At 59.1% G+C, this 19,383-nt stretch overlaps 2 protein-coding genes across 2 annotated transcripts; both read left to right on the top strand.

Annotated features, from left to right (window-relative positions):
* The first annotated feature begins 507 nt into the window (after nucleotides 1-507).
* Nucleotides 508-14,583, top strand: TRIM28 (tripartite motif containing 28). Its single transcript, XM_061362587.1, has 17 exons — nucleotides 508-703; nucleotides 1,754-1,866; nucleotides 3,490-3,622; nucleotides 4,473-4,608; nucleotides 6,334-6,450; nucleotides 7,365-7,479; nucleotides 8,047-8,193; nucleotides 10,680-10,794; nucleotides 10,900-10,961; nucleotides 11,042-11,258; nucleotides 11,645-11,687; nucleotides 12,047-12,239; nucleotides 12,900-13,123; nucleotides 13,735-13,831; nucleotides 14,001-14,075; nucleotides 14,155-14,289; nucleotides 14,373-14,583. The coding sequence occupies exons 1-17, from the start codon at nucleotides 508-510 to the stop codon at nucleotides 14,547-14,549; spliced, it is 2,295 nt and encodes a 764-aa protein (XP_061218571.1). The 3' UTR covers nucleotides 14,550-14,583.
* A 1,048-nt stretch (nucleotides 14,584-15,631) lies between these two features.
* UBE2M (ubiquitin conjugating enzyme E2 M) lies at nucleotides 15,632-19,376 on the top strand. Its single transcript, XM_061362590.1, has 6 exons — nucleotides 15,632-15,790; nucleotides 16,367-16,461; nucleotides 16,799-16,837; nucleotides 17,624-17,727; nucleotides 17,820-17,883; nucleotides 19,223-19,376. The coding sequence occupies exons 1-6, from the start codon at nucleotides 15,682-15,684 to the stop codon at nucleotides 19,361-19,363; spliced, it is 552 nt and encodes a 183-aa protein (XP_061218574.1). The 5' UTR covers nucleotides 15,632-15,681; the 3' UTR covers nucleotides 19,364-19,376.
* Nucleotides 19,377-19,383: the final 7 nt, after the last annotated feature.

The raw sequence follows: 19,383 nt of genomic DNA, 5'->3' as shown, positions 1-19,383 counted from the left end.
GGTTGATGATGGGGACCAATCAGGTGCATCCAATGGGATAGGATTCCAGCCCTGGAGCTCCTCAATGGGGGGAACCCGGATGAAAGGAGCCCGGATGAATGGAGCCCTCTTGGGTACCACGGTGCCGAGCGGGGCGGCATCTGATTGGCTGGCTGAGGTGTCAATCAGAGCCTTAACCCCGCCTCCGCGATGCTGATTGGGTGGGCGCCGCGGCACGTTGATTGCTCCAGCGTCCGCCCGCCCTCTCATGCCCCAACCTGTGCGGAGGAGGAGGAAGCGGATTGGCTCTTTGCGCTGTCACTCTGCGCTCTCCCGATGCTTATTGGCTCACCCCCACGCAGCCCCGCCCACTGAGCGAGCTGAGGCAGGACAAAGCCTTCCCCCCCTTTCCTTACCTCCCATTGGCTGGCAGCCCCGTCAATCACTTCTAATCCCCGCCCTCCCCTCGCACGGCGCTTTCTGATTGGCTGCCTCCTCAGGCAGCCGTGAGGGAGAGCCGCGGCCGCCATGTCGGCTCCGGTGGCGGAGAGCGGGGCCGGGGCCGGGCCTGGGCCTGGTCCGGGCTCCGCTCCGGGCTCCGCGGAGCTCCTGGAGCGCTGCGGGGGCTGCGGGGAGCGGCTGCGGGCGGAGCGGGAGCCGCGGCTCCTCCCGTGTCTGCACTCGCTCTGCCGGGGCTGCCTGCGGCCCGCGCCTGGAGGCAGCGGTGAGGAGCGGTGGGAGAGCGGCCTGGGGGGGGGAGAGGGGATGGGAATGGGATTGGGAATGGGGCTGGGAATGGGGCCATAGAGATGGGAATGGGGCAGTGGAGATGGGATTGGGGCACAGAGATGGGAATGGGGTCATGGAGATGGGAATGGGGCTGGGAATGAGGCTGTCGAGATAGGAATGGGGCCGTGGATACGGGAATGGGGCTGTGGGGATCAGAAGGGGACCATAAGAATGGAAATGGGGCTGGGAAGGGGGCCCTGGAGATGGGAATGGGGCCGGGAATGGGATTGGGAATGGGGTCATAAGGATGGGAATGGGGCTGGGGGTGAGAATGGGGCCATGGAGATGGGAATGGGGCATAGAGATGGTAATGGGGCTGGGAATGTTGCTGGGAGTGGGGCAATGGGGCTGGGAATGGGGTAGTGGAGATGGGAATGAGATCGGGAATGGGGCATTGAAGATGGGAATGGGGCAGTGGAGATGGGAATGGGGCCATAGATATGGGAATGGGACTGCAGTGGAGCTGGGAATGGGGCCATAGAGATGGGAATGGGGCCATGGAGATGGGAATGGGGCCGGGATTGTGGCAGTGGAGCTGGGAATGGGGCCATAAGAATGGGAATGGGGCTGGGAATGGGGCCATAGAGATGGGAATGGGCCATGGAGCTGGGAATGGGGCCATAAGAATGGGAATGGGGCTGGGAATAGGGCCATAGAGATGGGAATGGGGCTGTGGAGGTGGGAATGGGGACGTGGGGATGGGAATGGGGCAATGGAGATGGGAATGGGGCCGGGATTGTGGCAATGGAGCTGGAATTGGGGCCATGGAGATGGGAATGGGGTTGGGAATGGGGCTGTGGGGATGGGAATGGGGCAGGTATGGGGCATAGATATGGGAATGGGGGCATAGATACAGGAATGGGGGCATAGATATGGGAATGGGGGTGTGGTGGGCTCCCCCCACCCCCTCTTGCTGGGGTCCGCACCCTCATCCCCATTCCCATCCCAACCTCTGGAACACCGGGATCCCAATGCCCCCCCCCAGACCTGGAGTGCCCCATCTGCCACAGCCAGTGCCGGCCCCAGGACGTGCTGGAGAACTACTTCCTATGGGAGAGCAGCGCCGAGGCCCCCCCCGGCGGCCAGGGGGCCAGCCAGGTACCCCCGTTATTAGCGCTTCATTAGGGACTAATTAGGGCCCCATTAGGGCTTAATTAGGGTGTCATTAACGCGTTGTTAGCCTTATTATTAGGGCGTTATTAGAGAATTATTACTGTGTTACTAGAGTGTTATTAGAGAATTATTAGCGTGTTAGTAGGGTGTTATTAGAGAATTATTAGCGTGTTAGAAGGGTGTTATTAGAGAATTATTAGTGTGTTAGTAGGGTGTTATTAGAGAATTATTAGCGTGTTAGTAGGGTGTTATTAGAGTGTTATTAGGGCGCTATTAGTGCGTTATTATTGCTTCATTAGGGCTTAATTAGCGTGTTAGCACATAATAAGTGCCTTATTATTAGGGCATTATTAGTGTGTGATTAGACAATTGTTAGTGTCTTATTAGTGTGTTATTAGGGCACTGTTAGTGTGTTATTAGTGCTTCATCAGGGCTTAATCAGGGCTTAATTAGCACGTCATTAATGCGTCATTAGAGCTTTCTTATTGGGGGTTATTAGTGTATTATTAGGAAACTATTAGTGTGTAATTAGTACGTTATTAGTGTGCTAATAGGGTGCTATTAGTGTTTTATTAGAACACTATTTGTGTGTAATTGGTGCGTTATTAGTACTTCATTATGGTTTAATTAACACGTTTCTAGTGTGTTATTGGTGAGTTATTAGTGTTTTATTTGTGCATTATTAGTGTTTTATTAGTGCATTATTAGTGTATTGCTATTGGTTCAGTAGTGCTTAATTATATGCGTAATTAGGGAGCTATTAGAGTGTTATTAGTGTGTAATTAGTAAGTTATTAGTGTTTCATTAGTGCTTAGTGAGCCATTAGTGCTTAATTGGTGCATTATTAGTGCACTATTAGTTCTTGTTTAGTGTGTAATTAGTGCATTATCAGTGTGTTATTAGTCCATTATTTGTGCATTATTAGCCTGTTATTAGTGCATTAATAGCCTGTTATTAGTGCATTATGAGTGTGTTATTACCTCATTACTAGGCCGTTATTAGCATGTTATTAGCCCTTTACTAGCGACTTATTAGCCCATTAGTAATGTGTTATTAGCCCGCTATTAGCGCGTTATTAGTGCACTATTAACCCGTTATTATTGATTAGCGCATTATTAGCCCATTGCTAGCCTGTTATTAGCATGTTATTAGCCTTTTTTAGCGACTTATTAGGCCATTATTAATGTGTTATTAGCCCGTTATTAGCGAGTTATTAGCCCATTAATAATGGATTATTAGCCCGTTATTAGCGTCTTATTAGTTTATTATTAGTCTGTTATTAGCGCGTTATTAACCCATTATTAGCGCGTTATTAGCGCTTTATGAGCCCATTATTAATGATTATTAGTCTGTTATTAGCCCGTTGTTATTAGCCTGTTGTTATTGTCACTTTATTACCCCCTTATTAGCGCGTTATTAGCTCGTTATTAGCGTGTTATGAGCCCATTATTAATGTATTATTACTCTGTTATTAGCCCGTTGTTATTAGCGCATTATTAGCCCATTATTAATGTATTATTAGCCCGTTGCTATTACCCTGTTATTACCCCGTTATTATCCCGTCATTAGCCCGTTATTAGCGCTAATAATCACCCCCCCATCCCCTAGTGCTGCACGAGCTGCGAGGACAACGCGGCGGCCACCAGTTACTGCGTGCAGTGCTCGGAGCCGCTGTGCGGGACCTGCGTGGAGGCGCACCAGCGGGTCAAGTACACCAAGGACCACACCGTGCGGGCCATCGGTGCGTGCCCATGGTGGCCCCTTGGTGGCCCCTTCATGTCCCCATGGTGGCCCCTTCATGTCCCCATGGTGGCCCCTTCGTGTCCCCATGGTGGCCCCTTCATGTCCCTATGGTGGCCCCTTCATGTCCCTATGGTGGCCCCTTCATGTCCCTATGGTGGCCCCATGGTGGTCCCTTCATGTCCCTATGGTGGCCCCATGGTGGCCCCTTCATGTCCTTATGGTGGCCCCATGGTGGCCCCTTCATGTCCCTATGGTGGCCCCATGGTGGCCCCTTAATGTCCCCATGGTGGCCCCATGGTGGCCCCTTAATGTCCCCATGGTGGCCCATTCATGTCCCCTTGGTGGCCCCTTCATGTACCTATGGTGGCCCCATGGTGGCCCCTTAGTGTCCCCATGGTGGCCCCTTAGTGTCCCCATGGTGGTCCCTTAATGTCCCCATGGTGGCCCCTTAATGTCCCCATGGTGGCCCCTTAATGTCCCCATGGTGGCCCCTTAATGTCCCCATGGTGGCCCCTTAATGTCCCTATGGTGGCCCCTTAATGTCTCCATGGTGGTTCCTATGGTGGCCCCTTGGGGTCCCTATGGTGCCTCTTGAGGTCCCCTCAGTGTCCCTATGGTGGCCCCCTTATTACACACACCATGGGGCAGTGGGGCCGCCATGACAGTCATGTGATGACATCACATGACATCACCATGACGTCACCCCCTTGGCTCCGCCCCCTCCGCAGGCACCCGCCCAGGCCCCGCCCCCGAGCGCACCCTCACACCATGGGGCAGTGGGGCCGCCATGACAGTGACGTGATGACGTCACCAATGACGTCACCCCTTTGTCTCCGCCCCCTCCGCAGGCACCCGCCCAGGCCCCGCCCCCGAGCGCACCCTCCTGTGCCCCGTGCACAAGCAGGAGCCGCTGGTGCTGTTCTGTGACACCTGCGAGGCGCTCACCTGCCGGGACTGCCAGCTCAGCACCCACCAGGACCACCGGTGAGCACCAGTAACAGCATCATGGACACTATCATTGACACTAATTAACACCATCATTAGCATCAATGAACACCCTCATTAGCGCTAATTAACACCATCATTAGCACCAATTAACACCATCATTAACACTAATTAACGCCATCATTAGCACCAATTAGCAACATCATTAGCACCAATTAATACCATCATTAACACCAATTAACACCATCATTAACACTAATTAACAACGTCATTAACACCAATTAACAACATCATTGACACTAAATAACACCATCATTAGCACTAATTAACACCATCATTAGCGCTAATTAACACCCTCATTAACGCTAATTAATACCATCGTTAACACCAATTAACACCATCATTAGCACCAATTAACACCATCATTAGCACCAATTAACGCCATCATTAGCACCAGTTAACGCCATCATTAGCACCAGTTAACGCCATCATTAGCACCAGTTAACACCATCATTATCACCAATTAACACCATCATTAGCACCAATTAACGCCATCATTAGCACCAGTTAACACCATCATTAGCACCAGTTAACGCCGTCATTAGCACCAGTTAACGCCATCATTAACACTAATTAACACCATTATTGACACTAATTAACACCATTATTGACACCAATTAACACCATCATTAGCACCAATTAACACCCTCATTAGCACTAATTAACACCATCATTAGCGCTAATTAACACCCTCATTAACGCTATTTAACACCATCATTAACACCAATTAACACCATCATTATCACCAATTAACACCATCATTAGCACTAATTAACATTGTCATTAGCGCTAATTAACACCATCGTTAGCATCAATGAACACCCTCGTTAGCGTCAATGAACATCTCGTTAGCAGCAATTAACGTCCCGTTAGCAACACAGGTGCCCTGTACCCCCCCATAGGGCTCCCCTGTACCCCCCATAGGGTCCCCCTGTCCCCCAGCACCCATAGTGCTCCCCTGTACCCCCCCATAGTGCTCCCCTGCCCCCCAGCACCCATAGGTCTCCCTGGTACCCCCCCATAGGTTCCCCTGCCCCATAGCACCCATAGGGCTCCCCCGTACCCCCCCATAGGTTCCCCTGCCCCATAGCACCCATAGGGCTCCCCTGCCCCATAGTTTCCCCTACCCCATAGCACCCATAGGGCTCCCCTGCCCCATAGCACCCATAGGGCTCCCCTGCCCCATAGCACCCATAGGGCTCCCCTGCCCCGTAGCACCCATAGGGTCCCCCTGCCCCATAGCACCCATAGGGCTCCCCTGTACCCCCCATAGGGTCCCTTGCCCCATAGCACCCATAGGGCTCCCCTGCCCCATAGCACCCATAGGCTCCCCTGCCCCGTAGCACCCAGTAGGGTCCCCCTGCCCCATAGCACCCATAGGGCTCCCCCGTACCCCCCCCCCGATAGGCTCCCCTGCCCCATAGCACCCATAGGCTCCCTTGCCCCATAGGACCCACAGGGCTCCCCCGTACCCCCCCCCCATAGGGCTCCCCTGCCCCATAGCACCCACAGGGCTCCCCTGTACCCCCCATAGGCTCCCCTGCCCCATAGGACCCACAGGGCTCCCCCGTACCCCCCATAGGGTCCCCCTGCCCCATAGCACCCATAGGGTTCCCCTGCCCCATAGTTTCCCCTACCCCATAGCACCCATAGGGCTCCCCTGCCCCATAGCACCCACAGGGCTCCCCGTACCCCCCATTGCAGGTACCAGTTCCTGGAGGAGGCCGTGCGGAGCCAGCGGACGCTGCTGCTGGGGATGCTCAAGCGCCTCGGGGACAAGCAGGCGGCCCTGCAGCGAGCGGCGCGGGACGTGCGGGCCTTGTGAGTGCCCCATAGGGGGCCTGGGACCCATAGAGGGGAGATGGGGGCCATAGAGGGGGAGATGGGGGCCATAGAGGGGAGCTGGGACCCATAGGATGGGATCCAGGCACATAGAGGGGATTTGAGCCCCATAGAGGGGGATCCAGCCCCATAGCAGGGAGCTCAGCCCCATAGCAGGGAGCTCAGCCCCATAGAGGGGGAGCTGAGCCCCATAGAAGGGAGCTGAGCCCCATAGCAGGGAGCTCAGCCCCATAGGATGGGATCCGGGCCCATAGAGGGTGAGCTGAGCCCCATAGTGAGGAGCTGAGCCCCATAGGATGGGATCCAGGCCCATAGAGGGGGAGCTGAGCCCCATAGGGGGGGTTCATGGGCACATAGAGGAGGAGCTGAGCCCCATAGAAGGGACCTGGGCCCCATAGAGGGGGAACTGAGCCCCATAGTGGGGAGCTGAGCCCCATAGAGGGGGAGCTGAGCCCCATAGGATGGGATCCAGGACCATAGAGTGTTAGCTGAGCCCCGTAGAGGGGGATCTGAGCCCCACAGGGGGGGAATCTGGCCCCATAGAGGGGAATCTGAGCCCCATGGGGTGGATCCGGCCCCATAGAGGGGGGATCTGAGCCCCACAGGGGGGGAATCTGGCCCCATAGAGGGGGAGCTCAGCCCCATGGGGTGGATCCAGCCCCATAGCGGGGGGATCGATCCCCCATGGGGTGTACCGAGCCCCACAGGGGGGGAGTCTGGCCCCATAGAGGGGGATCTGAGCCCCATGGGGTGTACCCAGCCCCATAGCGGGGGGATCCCTCCAGCCCCATAGAGGGGGATCTGAGCCCCATGGGGTGTACCCAGCCCCATAGCGGGGGAGCTCAGCCCCATGGGGTGGATCCAGCCCCATAGCGTTCCCCATTGCCCCCCAGCATGCGCCGCGTGGCGGAGGTGCAGAAGCGGGTGCAGGTGGAGGTGAAGGTGGCGATCCTGCAGGTCATGAAGGAGCTCAACAAGAGGGGCCGGGTGCTGGTCAGCGACGCGCAGGTGGGGCACTGCACCCCAACCCCCACCCGCACCCCCCATTCATACCCCTCCCCCATTGATACCCCTCCCCCATTGATACCCCTCCCCTATTGCTACCCCTCCCCTATCAATACCCCTCCCCCATTCCTACCCCTCCCCCATTAATACACCTCCCCCATTAATACCCCTCCCCCATTATTACCCCCCTCTCCATTATTATCCCTCCCCCATTATTGCCCCCCCATTATTACCCCCATTATTACCCCCCATCATTACCCCTCTTCTTATCCCCCCTCTATTACCCCACCCCATTATTACCCTCTCCCCCCATTATTACCCCCCTTTTCCATTATTATCCCTCCCCCATTATTGCCACCCCATTATTACCCTTCCCTGTTACTACTCCCCATTATTCCCCCCTTATTATCACCCCCTTATTACCCCTCCCCCCTTATTACCCCTCCCCCATTATTAACCCCTCCCCCATTATTAACCCCTCCCCCCTTATTCCCCCTCCCCCACCCCCCCCATTCCCCCCCCCCCATGTACTGACCTTGGGGTGCTCCCCCCGTCCCCCCCCCACTGCAGCGCGTCACCGAGGGCCAGCAGGAGCGCCTGGAGCGGCAGCACTGGGCCATGACCCAGCTGCAGCAGCAGCAGGAGCACGTCCTGCGCTTCACCTCCTGGGCCCTGCAGAGGGACAACAGCGCCGCCCTGCTGCTCTGCAGGAGGCTGGTGAGGGACCCGCACCCCAAAACACACCGGGGGCACCCCAAAACACACCCTAGGGACCACAAAACACACCCTAGGGACCCCAAAACACACCCCGGGCACCCCAAAACACAGCATGGGCACCCCAAAACACACCCTACCCCAGACACACCATAGGGACCCCAAAACACACCCTAGGGACCCCAAAACACACCATAGGCACCTCCTGGGCCCTGCAGAGGGACAACAGCGCCGCCCTGCTGCTCTGCAGGAGGCTGGTGAGGGACCCGCACCCCAAAACACACCCTAGGGACCCCAAAACATACCATAGGGACCCCAAAACACAGCATAGGGACCCCGAAACACACCCTAGGGACCCCAAAACACAGCATAGGCACCTCCTGGGCCCTGCAGAGGGACAACAGCGCCGCCCTGCTGCTCTGCAGGAGGCTGGTGAGGGACCCGCACCCCAAAACACACCATGGGGACCCCAATCCCATCATAGACACCCCAAAACACACCATAGGCACCTCCTGGGCCCTGCAGAGGGACAACAGCGCCGCCCTGCTGCTCTGCAGGAGGCTGGTGAGGGACCCACACCCCAAAACACACCCCAGGGACCCCTAAACACAGCATAGGCACCCCAAAACACACCATAGACACCTCCTGGGCCCTGCAGAGGGACAACAGCGCCGCCCTGCTGCTCTGCAGGAGGCTGGTGAGGGACCCGCACCCCAAAACACACCCCAGGCACCCCAAAACACACCCTAGGGACCACAAAACACACCCTAGGGACCCCAAAACACACCCCGGGCACCCCAAAACACAGCATGGGCACCCCAAAACACACCCTAGGCACCCCAAAACACACCCTAGGCACCCCAAAACACACCATAGGGACCTCCTGGGCCCTGCAGAGGGACAACAGCGCCGCCCTGCTGCTCTGCAGGAGGCTGGTGAGGGACCCGCACCCCAAAACACACCCTAGGGACCCCAAAACACACCATAGGGACCCCAAAACACACCATAGGGACCCCAAAACACACCCTAGGGACCCCAAAACACAGCATAGGCACCTCCTGGGCCCTGCAGAGGGACAACAGCGCCGCCCTGCTGCTCTGCAGGAGGCTGGTGAGGGACCCCAAAACACAGCATGGGGACCCCTAAACACACCATGGGGACCCCAATCCCATCACAGACACCCCAAAACACACCATAGGCACCTCCTGGGCCCTGCAGAGGGACAACAGCGCCACCCTGCTGCTCTGCAGGAGGCTGGTGAGGGACCCGCACCCCAAAACACACCCCAGGGACCCCTAAACACACCATAGGCACCCCAAAACACACCATAGACACCTCCTGGGCCCTGCAGAGGGACAACAGCGCCGCCCTGCTGCTCTGCAGGAGGCTGGTGAGGGACCCGCACCCCAAAACACACCGGGGGCACCCCAAAACACACCCCAGGCACCCCAAAACACAGCATGGGAACCCCAAAACACACCCTAGGGACCCCAAAACACACCCTAGGGACCCCGAAACACACGCTAGGGACCCCGAAACACACCATAGGCACCCCAAAACACACCCTAGGGACCCCAAAACACACCATAGGGACCCCAAAACACACCATAGACACCTCCTGGGCCCTGCAGAGGGACAACAGCGCCGCCCTGCTGCTCTGCAGGAGGCTGGTGAGGGACCCGCACCCCAAAACACACCCTAGGGACCCCGAAACACACCGGGGGACCCCAAAACACACCATGGGGACCCTGAAACACACCCTAGGCACCCCTAAACACACCCTAGGGACCCCAAAACACACCCTAGGGACCCCTAAACACACCCTAGGGACCCCTAAACACACCATAGGGACCCCAAAACACACCATAGGGACCCCAAAACACACCCTAGGGACCCCAAAACACAGCATAGGGACCCCAAAACACACCCTAGGGACCCCAAAACACACCCTAGGGACCCCAAAACACACCATAGGGACCCCAAAACACACGCTAGGGACCCCGAAACACACCATAGGCACCCCAAAACACACCCTAGGCACCTCCTGGGCCCTGCAGAGGGACAACAGCGCCGCCCTGCTGCTCTGCAGGAGGCTGGTGAGGGACCCCAAAACACAGCATAGGCACCCCAAAACACACCATGGGCACCCTGAAACACACCCTAGGGACCCCTAAACACACCATAGGGACCCCAAAACACACCGGGGGCACCCCAAAACACACCCTAGGGACCCCAAAACACACCATAGGGACCCCAAAACACACCCTAGGGACCCCGAAACACACCCTAGGGACCCCAAAACACACCCTAGGGACCCCAAAACACACCCTAGGGACCCCAAAACACAGCATAGGCACCCCAAAACACAGCATAGGCACCCCAAAACACACCCTAGGGACCCCAAAACACACCATAGGGACCCTCATCCCATCATAGACACCCCCATCCCATCATGGACCCCCCCCAAACCCCCCCTTTCTCACACACAGATCTGCCCCCAGCTCCAGGGCGCCCTCAAGGCCATGGTGGAGCCCGTGGAGCCCCAGGGGGAGATGAGATTCCAATGGGATCCCAGTGCCTGGACCCGGAGCGCCGAGAGCTTCGGTGAGGCCATGGGTGGGGTGGGGGATGGGAGGGGCAACAGCACCCATGGGTGCCCCCCTTGATCCCCTCCCCCACCATTGACCCCCCCTTTTTAACCCATCCCAGGCAGCATCGTCTCAGAGCGGACCCCCCCCCCTTCATCACCCAACCCCCATGGAGCATCACAGGTACCAATGTTGTAGCACCCATGGGTGCCCCCCACCCCCACCCTGCTTTAAACCCCCCCCTCTTTATCCACCCCCTACAGGGTGCCCCCCAAGCCGTTGTGGGGAGCAAAGGGCAACCCAGCCCCATGGGGCAAAGCAACTCAGGGCCCCCCCCCACCCGCAGTGGGGCTGAGGATGGGTTGGGGGCCCCCCCCCCACTTCAGGGTCCACTTGGGGGGCAAGGATTGGGGTGCCCCAGTTTGTCCCCCCCGCATCTGTACCCGGAGATGGGGGAGAGTGGGGGGGATACGGAGATGGGTGAGTTTGGGGGGGGTATGGGGGGGGATATGGGGCAGCGGATATGGGGGGGGTATGGGGCAGGGGGTATGGGGCAGGGGATATGATATGATATGGGGGGGGATATGGAGGGGGGGATATGGGGCAGGGGACATGGAGTGGGATATGAGGCAGGGGATATGGGGGGAGATGGGAGGGGGGAGATATGGGGCAGGGGATATGGGGCAGGGGACATGGGGGGGATATGGGGCAGGGGATATGGGGGGGGGATATTGGGGGGGATTTCGGGGGGAATGGGAGGGGGTATATGGGGCGGTGAATATGGGGGGGGATATGGGGCAGGGGATATTGGAGGGATATGGGGGGGCACAAAGGGGGAGGGGGGCTCCTGATGGGGGTTTCTTCAGCAGCCAATGGCCCCCCCGAAGCTGCTGGCACCGGAAGGAAGAGGTGGGTACCCCCATAGGTGTCCCTGTACCCCCATAGGTTCCCCTGTCTCTCCATCCCCATAGCTGTCCCTGTGCCCCCGTAGTTATCCCTGTACCCCCATAGTTACCCCTGTACCCCCATAGTTATCCCCGTACCCCCATAGGTATCCCTGTACCCCATAGTTACCTCCGTACCCCCATAGGTGTCCCTGTCCCCGTACCCCCATAAGTATCCCTGTACCCCCATAGTTATCCCATACCCCCATAGTTATCCGTGTACCCCATAGGTACCCCTGTACCCCACAGGTACCCCTGTACCCCCATAGTTACCCCCGTACCCCCATAGGCTCCCCCTGACCCCCTCCCCCTCTGCCCCCCCAGGACCTGCCCCGTGCCCCCCCCTCTGCTCCCCAAGGTGCCGCGGGTGCGCCTGGAGCGCCTGGAGCTGGGCCTGGAGCCGGGGGGGGCGGTGCCGGTGCCGGTGTTCCGGGTGCTTCCGGGAGCCTCCCCCCGCGAGTTCAGCCTCATCGTCATCGAGCGGGGGCAGCCCCGCCGCCCCCCCGCCGCCATTAAGGTCAATGGGAACACCCCCCCCTCCCCCCATCCCCATCCCATCCCCCACCCCCATCCCATCCCCCACCCCCACCCCCATCCCATCCCTGCCCCCACCCCCATCCCATCCCTGTCCCCCTTTATCCCTACCCCACATCCATCCCCCCCTTATCCGTATCCCACTTCCATCTCCCCCTTGTCCCTGCTCCTCTTTACCCTATCCCCATGCATTCCCCCCCTTGCTCTTGTGTCCCGGTGTCCATCCCCTTTAGCCATCTCCCCATCCCATATCCCCACCCCATACCCAACACCCCATCCCATACCCCACCCCATACCCCACACCCCATACCCCATACCCCATACACCCCATATCCCACACCCCATACCCCACACCCCATACCCCATATCCCATACCCCATATCCCACACCCCATACACCATACCCCATATCCCATACCCCATATCCCATACCCCATATATCCCATACCCCATATCCCATACCCCATACCCCATATCCCATACCCCATATATCCCATACCCCATATATCCCATACCCCATATCCCCATACCCCACACCCCATATATCCCATACCCCATATATCCCATACCCCATATCCCCATACCCCATACCCCATACCCCATATCCCATACCCCATCCCTTATCCCCCATATCCCCCATACAGGAGGAGCAACCAGAGGACACCAAACCCCTCCCCAGCCATCCCAATGGAGCCGTGGGCCCCGTCCCCAGCTCCCCCTCAGCCCCAGGCTCCAGCCCCAGTTCCATACTGGGATCCGTGTCCTGTTGCCGCGTGTGCCGCCGCGCCGGGGCCGTGGTCATGTGTGACCGTTGCCAGCGCTGCTTCCACCTCGCCTGCCACCTGCCTGCCCTGCACGAGGTCCCCAGGTACCCGCCGTTCCCATTGGATCCCCTGGCGTCCAATGGCAGCGCTTCCCGCTCTGCGGCATCCTGCATCCCTCAGCATCCCTCTTTTGGGCATCATGGAAGAGGGGAGGGGGGGTTTTATCCCTTGGGTCCCCTTTGTCTCCCATGGGATCTACCCCCTCCGTGGGCCTCTTGAGGGATCCCATGGGGTCTCACAGGGGGGCTCCCATTGACCCCCCTGCTCCATAGCGATGAACTCCCCCCCCTCCCATTGAGATCCCCCTGCTCCATAGGGATGAACCCCCCCCCCATTGAGATCCCCCTGCTCCATAGGGATGAACCCCCCCACATTGAGACCCCCCTGCTCCATAGGGATGAACCCCCCATTGAGACCCCACTTGATCCATAGGAATGAACCCCCCCCCATTGAAATCCCTTGTGGCTTCCCTAGGGATCGACCCCCCCTTCCATCATGGATCCCCCCCTCCATCCTGCCCTTCCAGACCCTAATCCATGTGGGAATCCCTCCGATGATCCCAATCCCAGTGGGGGGGATGGGATTGAATGGGATCAGTGTGGGGGGGGACACGATGATGACACCCCCATAATCCCCCCCCCCCCGGCTCCCATAGCCCCGAATGGAGGTGTTTGCTCTGCCAGGACCTGCCCCCCCCCAGCCAGGACCTCACCGAGGGGGCCCCCCAGAAGCTCTGCCCCTTGGACCAGCAGGTACATGGGGATGGGATGGGGATGGACACGGGGATGAGGGCTCCATGGATCCAATGGGATCCCAATGGAATCCCAATGGAATCCCAATGGAATCCCAATGGAATCCCAATGGAATCCCAATGGGATCCCAATGGAATCCATGGATCCCTTTTAACCCCCTCCCTTTTAGAAGTGCGAGTTGGTGCTGCTCCAGCTCCTGTGCCATGAGCCCTGCCGGCCCCTCCATCGCCTCTCCAGCTCCACGGTGAGCCCCATAGCTCCGGCTTCCATAGGGACTCCATGGAGGGATGGCTCCATTCCAGCTGGGAATTCTCTTCCTATAGGATACCCCCGACCCCATTGACCTGACCCTCATCCGGGCCCGGCTGCAGGAGAAGCTGAGCCCCCATTACCGCAGCACCGAGGAGTTCGCCTGTGATATCTGGAGGCTCTTGAGGCAGTTCAGCTCCCAGAGCGAGGTGGGATCCCGGGATGCAGGTTGGGATATAGGGAAGGATCCATCCTTTTCCTCACCCCTTTCCCCCCCCTTACCCTATTGCAGGATAAGGAGCACGTTCAATCCATCCTGGCCCTACAAAGCTTCATCGAATCCCGGCTCAACGCTGCCTTCGGCGAGGGCAAGTTCTCGGCTGCCCGATTCCTTATGGAGCCCCTTGTCCCTGTGGATGAGGCTCCAGGCACCCCGGCACCCCCCCGTCCTGGCGCTGTGGGGCCCTGATGCTTTCCCATGGGAATGGGGTTGATCCCATTGTGGTGTCCGTGTCTGTGTTGGTTGGAGAAATAAAACCATGGTCGAGCACCACCATCACCCCCCACCCCCAAATTCCATCCTTCCCAAGGTTGGAATGGGAGCTACTGGGTGGGATGGAGCCGGTATGGGCCAAATGGGGTAAGGATCTGGTCCCTATAGGACATCCCCCCCCCCCCCTTTTCCCATCCTCAATCCAGGCTGCAGCCGAGATTGGAGGTGGGAATTCCGGGAATAGCCGATGCTTTCCGGTGAGGCACGAAGAGGGAAGGACCGGAAAGAGACGAAGAGTTCCGGAAGGAGCCGAAGTGCTCCGAGGGGGGACCCGAGGTGTGCGGGAGGGGGGGGGTTGGGGGGAAGCATCGGAACCGCCCCTCGTCCGGAAAGAGCCGAAGTGCATCCGGAAAGAGCCGAAGCTCTCTACAGGGACGCGGGGCGGAGGGGGGGCGCTTCGGGTCCGCCCCCTTGTCCGGAACCAACCGAAGCGTCTCCGGAAAGAGCCGAAGCTGCTCGGAGCTCTTCATAGGGACGCGGGGCGAGGCGGAGCGCATCGAACCCGCCCCTGTTCCGGAAAGAGCCGAAGCGGTTCCGGAAACAGCCGAAGCTCTATAGGGACGCGGAGCGCATTGAACCCGCCCCTGTTCCGGAAAGAGCCGAAGTGCATCCGGAAAGAGCCGAAGCTCTCTATAGGGACGCGGAGCGGAGCGCATTGAACCCGCCCCTGTTCCGGAAAGAGCCGAAGAGGCTCCGGAAAGAGCCGAAGCGTGGGGGGGAAGTGGTGGGAGGGGAAAAGACCCCGGAACGAATCGTTCCCTTTCCGGAAGAACCCGAAGCGCGTCCAGCGCCCGCCCGAGCCCTGTCCGGAAAACCCCGAAGCCGCTTCCGGAAGTTGCCGAACGGCTCCGGCCGTGGCCGAGCCCCTTCCCCTCAGCGCCTCAGGGCCGCCGCCGCCGCCGCCGCTTCCGCCTCAGCTCCGGGTCCCGCTGTCGCCACCGCTCGCTCCGTGCTCCCCTCCGGGGGGGGCCCAACCCGGCTTTCGCCGCCCCCCCCCGGTCCCGGTTCCGGTCCCGGTTCCGGTTCCGGTTCGGCCCGGCCCGGCAGGATGATCAAGCTCTTCTCGTTGAAGCAACAGAAGAAGGAGGAGGAATCGGCGGGGGGGACCAAGGGCACCAGCAAGAAGGCCTCGGCCGCACAGCTCCGGATACAGAAAGGTGACCGGAACCGGAACCGAAACCGGGTCTTGGGGGGGGGACCGAACCGGACCGAACCGGACCGGACCCCCCCCTGCACACACACACCCAGTACCGGGGCCTGGAGGGGCCTAAACGGGGCCTGGACGGGCCTAAATGGGGCCTAGAATGGGGCCTAGGGGGTGTGATGGGGGGGGGAAATGGGGCCTGGGGGGCCTAATAGGGGGGCAATGGGGTCTGGAGGGGGGGGTTAATGGGGCCTGAAGGGGTTCTAATGGGGCCGGGGGGCTTTAATGGGGATGGGGAGGGTTTAATAGGGGGGAAATGGGGCCTGGGGGGGGTTTAATAGGGGGGAAATGGGGCCTGGGAGGGTCCTAATGGAGACGGGGGGAGTTCAGTGGGGCTGGGGGGGGTCTAATGGGGGGGAGGTCCCTTCCTAATGCCCCCCCAAGGGTACCAATGCCCCCCCCATGGCTACCAATGCCCCCCCCATGGCTACCATTGCCCCCCCCATGGGTACCAATGTCCCCCCATGGCTACCAATACCCCCCCCATGGCTACCACTGCCCCCCCCATGGCTACCATTGCCCCCCCCAGACATCAACGAGCTGAACCTGCCCAAGACCTGCGAGATCGACTTCTCCGACCAGGACGATCTCCTCCACTTCCGGCTCCTCATCTGCCCCGACGAGGTGGGGACCCCCCCATTGACCCCCCCCATTGACCCCCTATCGCCCCCCCATTGCCCCCCCCATTGCCCCCCTATTGCTCCCATATTGCCCTCTTGTCCCCCCATTGTCCTTTTATCTCTCCCCCCACATCCCTTTACCCCCCCCACGTCCCTTTATGCCCCCCCACGTCCCTTTACCCCCCATATCCCTTTACCCCCCCCATATCCCTTTACCCCCCCACATCCCTTTACCCCCCCACATCCCTTTACCCCCCCATATCCCTTTACCCCCCCCATATCCCTTTACCCCCCCATATCCCTTTACCCCCCCCATGCTGACATCTCCGTCCCCCCCCCAGGGCTTCTACAAGGGAGGCAAGTTCGTCTTCAGCTTTAAGGTCAGTGCAGTTTGTGGCTACCAAGAGCCAGCCCAGGGCCACCGGCCATTGGGGTGCCCTTGGGGACACTCACACACACGCATATAACAGTGGTGGCCACCAAGGTGGGTTTGGGGCCACCATAAGCTTATATTGGAGCAGGTGGCCACTAACCCCCAGTGTGTGGCCACCAAGGCGGGTTTGTGGCCACCATTGGTGCAGAAGCTTCATGGCCACTAAAACCCATCCTGTGGCCACCAAGTTGCCTTTGTGGCCACCATAAGCTTCTATTGGAGCAGGTGGCCACTAACCCCCAATGTGTGGCCACCAAGGTGGGTTTGTGGCCACCATTGGTGCAGGAGCTTGGTGGCCACTAAAACCCAACCTGTGGCCACCAAGTTGGGTTTGTGACCCCCATAAGCTTCTATTGAGCAGGTGGCCACTAACACCCAATGTGTGACCACCAAGGCGGGTTTGTGGCCATCATTGGTGCAGGAGCTTCATGGCTACTAAAACCCAACCTGTGGCCACCAAGTTTCCTTTGTGACCCCCATAAGCTCCTATTGGAGTTCAATACCCACTAACCCCCAATGTGTGGCCACCATTGCTTCAGGACCTCCGTGGCCACCAAAACCCAACCTGTGGCCACCAAGTTTCCTTTGTGACCCCCATAAGCTCCTATTGGAGCTCAATACCCACTAACCCCCAATGTGTGGCCACCATTGCTGCAGGACCTCCATGGCCACCAAAACCCATTCGGTGGCCACCAAACCCCCCCCTTTGGCTACCTCCCCCCCCCATGTGCAGGTTGGCCAGGGCTACCCCCACGACCCCCCCAAAGTCAAGTGCGAGACCATGGTCTATCACCCCAACATCGACCTGGAGGGCAACGTCTGCCTCAACATCCTCAGGTGGGCAACCGGGGGGGGCCGTGGGGTGGCCACCAATGGGGGGGGGGGTGCTATGGGGTGGCCCCATTGATCCCCATTGTGTGACCCCATAGAGAGGACTGGAAACCGGTCCTGACGATAAACTCCATCATCTACGGCCTGCAGTACCTCTTCCTGGTGGGTACCAATGGGGGGCACCCCATAAAGGGTGGGGCACCCATAAAGGGTGGGGGCACCCATAAAGGTGGGGGGCACCCATAGAGATTGGGGGCAGCCATAGGGGTGGGGGGCACCCATAAAGGATGGGGGGTACCCATAGGGGTTGGGGGCACCCATAGAGATGGGGGGCACCCATAAATGGTGGGGGGTACCCATAGGGGTTGGGAGGCACCCATAGGGGTGGGGGGCACCCATAAAGGATGGGGGGCACCCATAAGGGATGGGGGGCACCCATGGGGGGGGCACCCATAGGGGTTGGGGGGCACCCATAAGGTTGGGGGGCACCCATAGGGGTTGGGGGGCACCCATAGGGGTCATTGTCTATGGGGCAGGGGTGGCTTTGGGCTATTGGGGTTCGCCCTGTTCACTTTATGGGGGGGGTTAAAGGGGGGCATTCATAGGGGCAGTGGGGGGAGTTAAGGGGGAGGGTTAAAGGGGGGGTACATGGGGTCCTGGGGGGGTTCTGAACCCCATGGGGGTATTTAGGGCTATAGGGGTACGGGGGTGGATTAAGGGCTATTCGGGGCATTAAGGGCTATTGGGGGGCAGTGGGCACTGGTGAACCCCATATCCCTGTATTCCATATCCCTCTATCCCCCCATCCCTATCTCCTGCTATCCCCATGTCTTCCTATTCACATACCCCCACACCCCATACCCCCTGTCCTTTACCCCCCATCCCATGTGCTGTATCCCATTGCCCCATCCCATACCCCCAATCCCCATACCATTCCCCCCATCCATTACTCCATTACCCCCATCCCTTACTCCCCATCCCCATTCCTTACTCCATTACCCCACATCTCTTACCCCCAACCCCCCCATTCCCCTCCCATCCCTTACTCCAATCCCATTCCCCCCATCCCATACTCCCCATCCATTACCCCACATCCCCATCCCACCCCCCTATCCGTTACTCCATTACCCCCCATCCCTTACCCCCAATCCCCCCCTCTCTTCCCCTCTATATGCATGTATGTGTATGGGGGTGTCCCCCCCCCTATTCCCTAACCCCATTATGGGGGTATCCCCCCCCATCCCCTAACCCCATTACGGTGTTACCCCCCCACCCCTAACCCCATTACGGTGTTGCCCCCCCCACCCCTAACCCCATTATTGGGTTACCCCCCCCACCCCTAACCCCATTTTCGGGGTTCCCCCTCCACCCCTAACCCCATTATTGGGGTCCTGCCCCCATCCCCTAACCCCATTACGGGGGTGTCCCCCTCCACTCCTAACCCCATTACGGTGTTGCCCCCCCACCCCTAACCCCATTATCGGGGTCCCCCCCCCCCCAGGAGCCGAACCCCGAGGACCCCCTCAACAAGGAGGCCGCCGAGGTGCTGCAGAGCAACCGCCGCCTCTTCGAGCAGAACGTGCAGCGCTCCCTGCGCGGCGGATACGTGGGGGCCACCTACTTCGAGCGCTGCCTCAAGTAGCCCCGCCCCCTTACCCTAAG

Source organism: Neopsephotus bourkii, unplaced genomic scaffold, assembly GCF_033783945.1.
Source record: "Neopsephotus bourkii isolate Nb327-2 ecotype Australia unplaced genomic scaffold, CSIRO-AGI_Nbou_v1 NB_1129, whole genome shotgun sequence".
Lineage (NCBI taxonomy): Eukaryota > Metazoa > Chordata > Aves > Psittaciformes > Psittacidae > Neopsephotus > Neopsephotus bourkii.
Note: the sequence above shows the minus strand (reverse complement) of the source record. Positions and strands in the feature narration are given on the sequence as shown.

Excerpts from the sequence above, each read along its gene's own strand:
- TRIM28 (XM_061362587.1), top strand. The coding sequence starts at position 508 with ATGTCGGCTCCGGTGGCGGAGAGCGGGGCCGGGGCCGGGCCTGGGCCT. Across the intron at positions 704-1,753 it reads GCCCGCGCCTGGAGGCAGCG|ACCTGGAGTGCCCCATCTGC; the intron begins GTGAGGAGCGGT and ends GCCCCCCCCCAG. Across the intron at positions 13,832-14,000 it reads TCTGCCCCTTGGACCAGCAG|AAGTGCGAGTTGGTGCTGCT; the intron begins GTACATGGGGAT and ends CCTCCCTTTTAG.
- UBE2M (XM_061362590.1), top strand. The coding sequence starts at position 15,682 with ATGATCAAGCTCTTCTCGTTGAAGCAACAGAAGAAGGAGGAGGAATCG. Across the intron at positions 16,462-16,798 it reads TCCTCATCTGCCCCGACGAG|GGCTTCTACAAGGGAGGCAA; the intron begins GTGGGGACCCCC and ends TCCCCCCCCCAG. Across the intron at positions 16,838-17,623 it reads AGTTCGTCTTCAGCTTTAAG|GTTGGCCAGGGCTACCCCCA; the intron begins GTCAGTGCAGTT and ends CCCCATGTGCAG.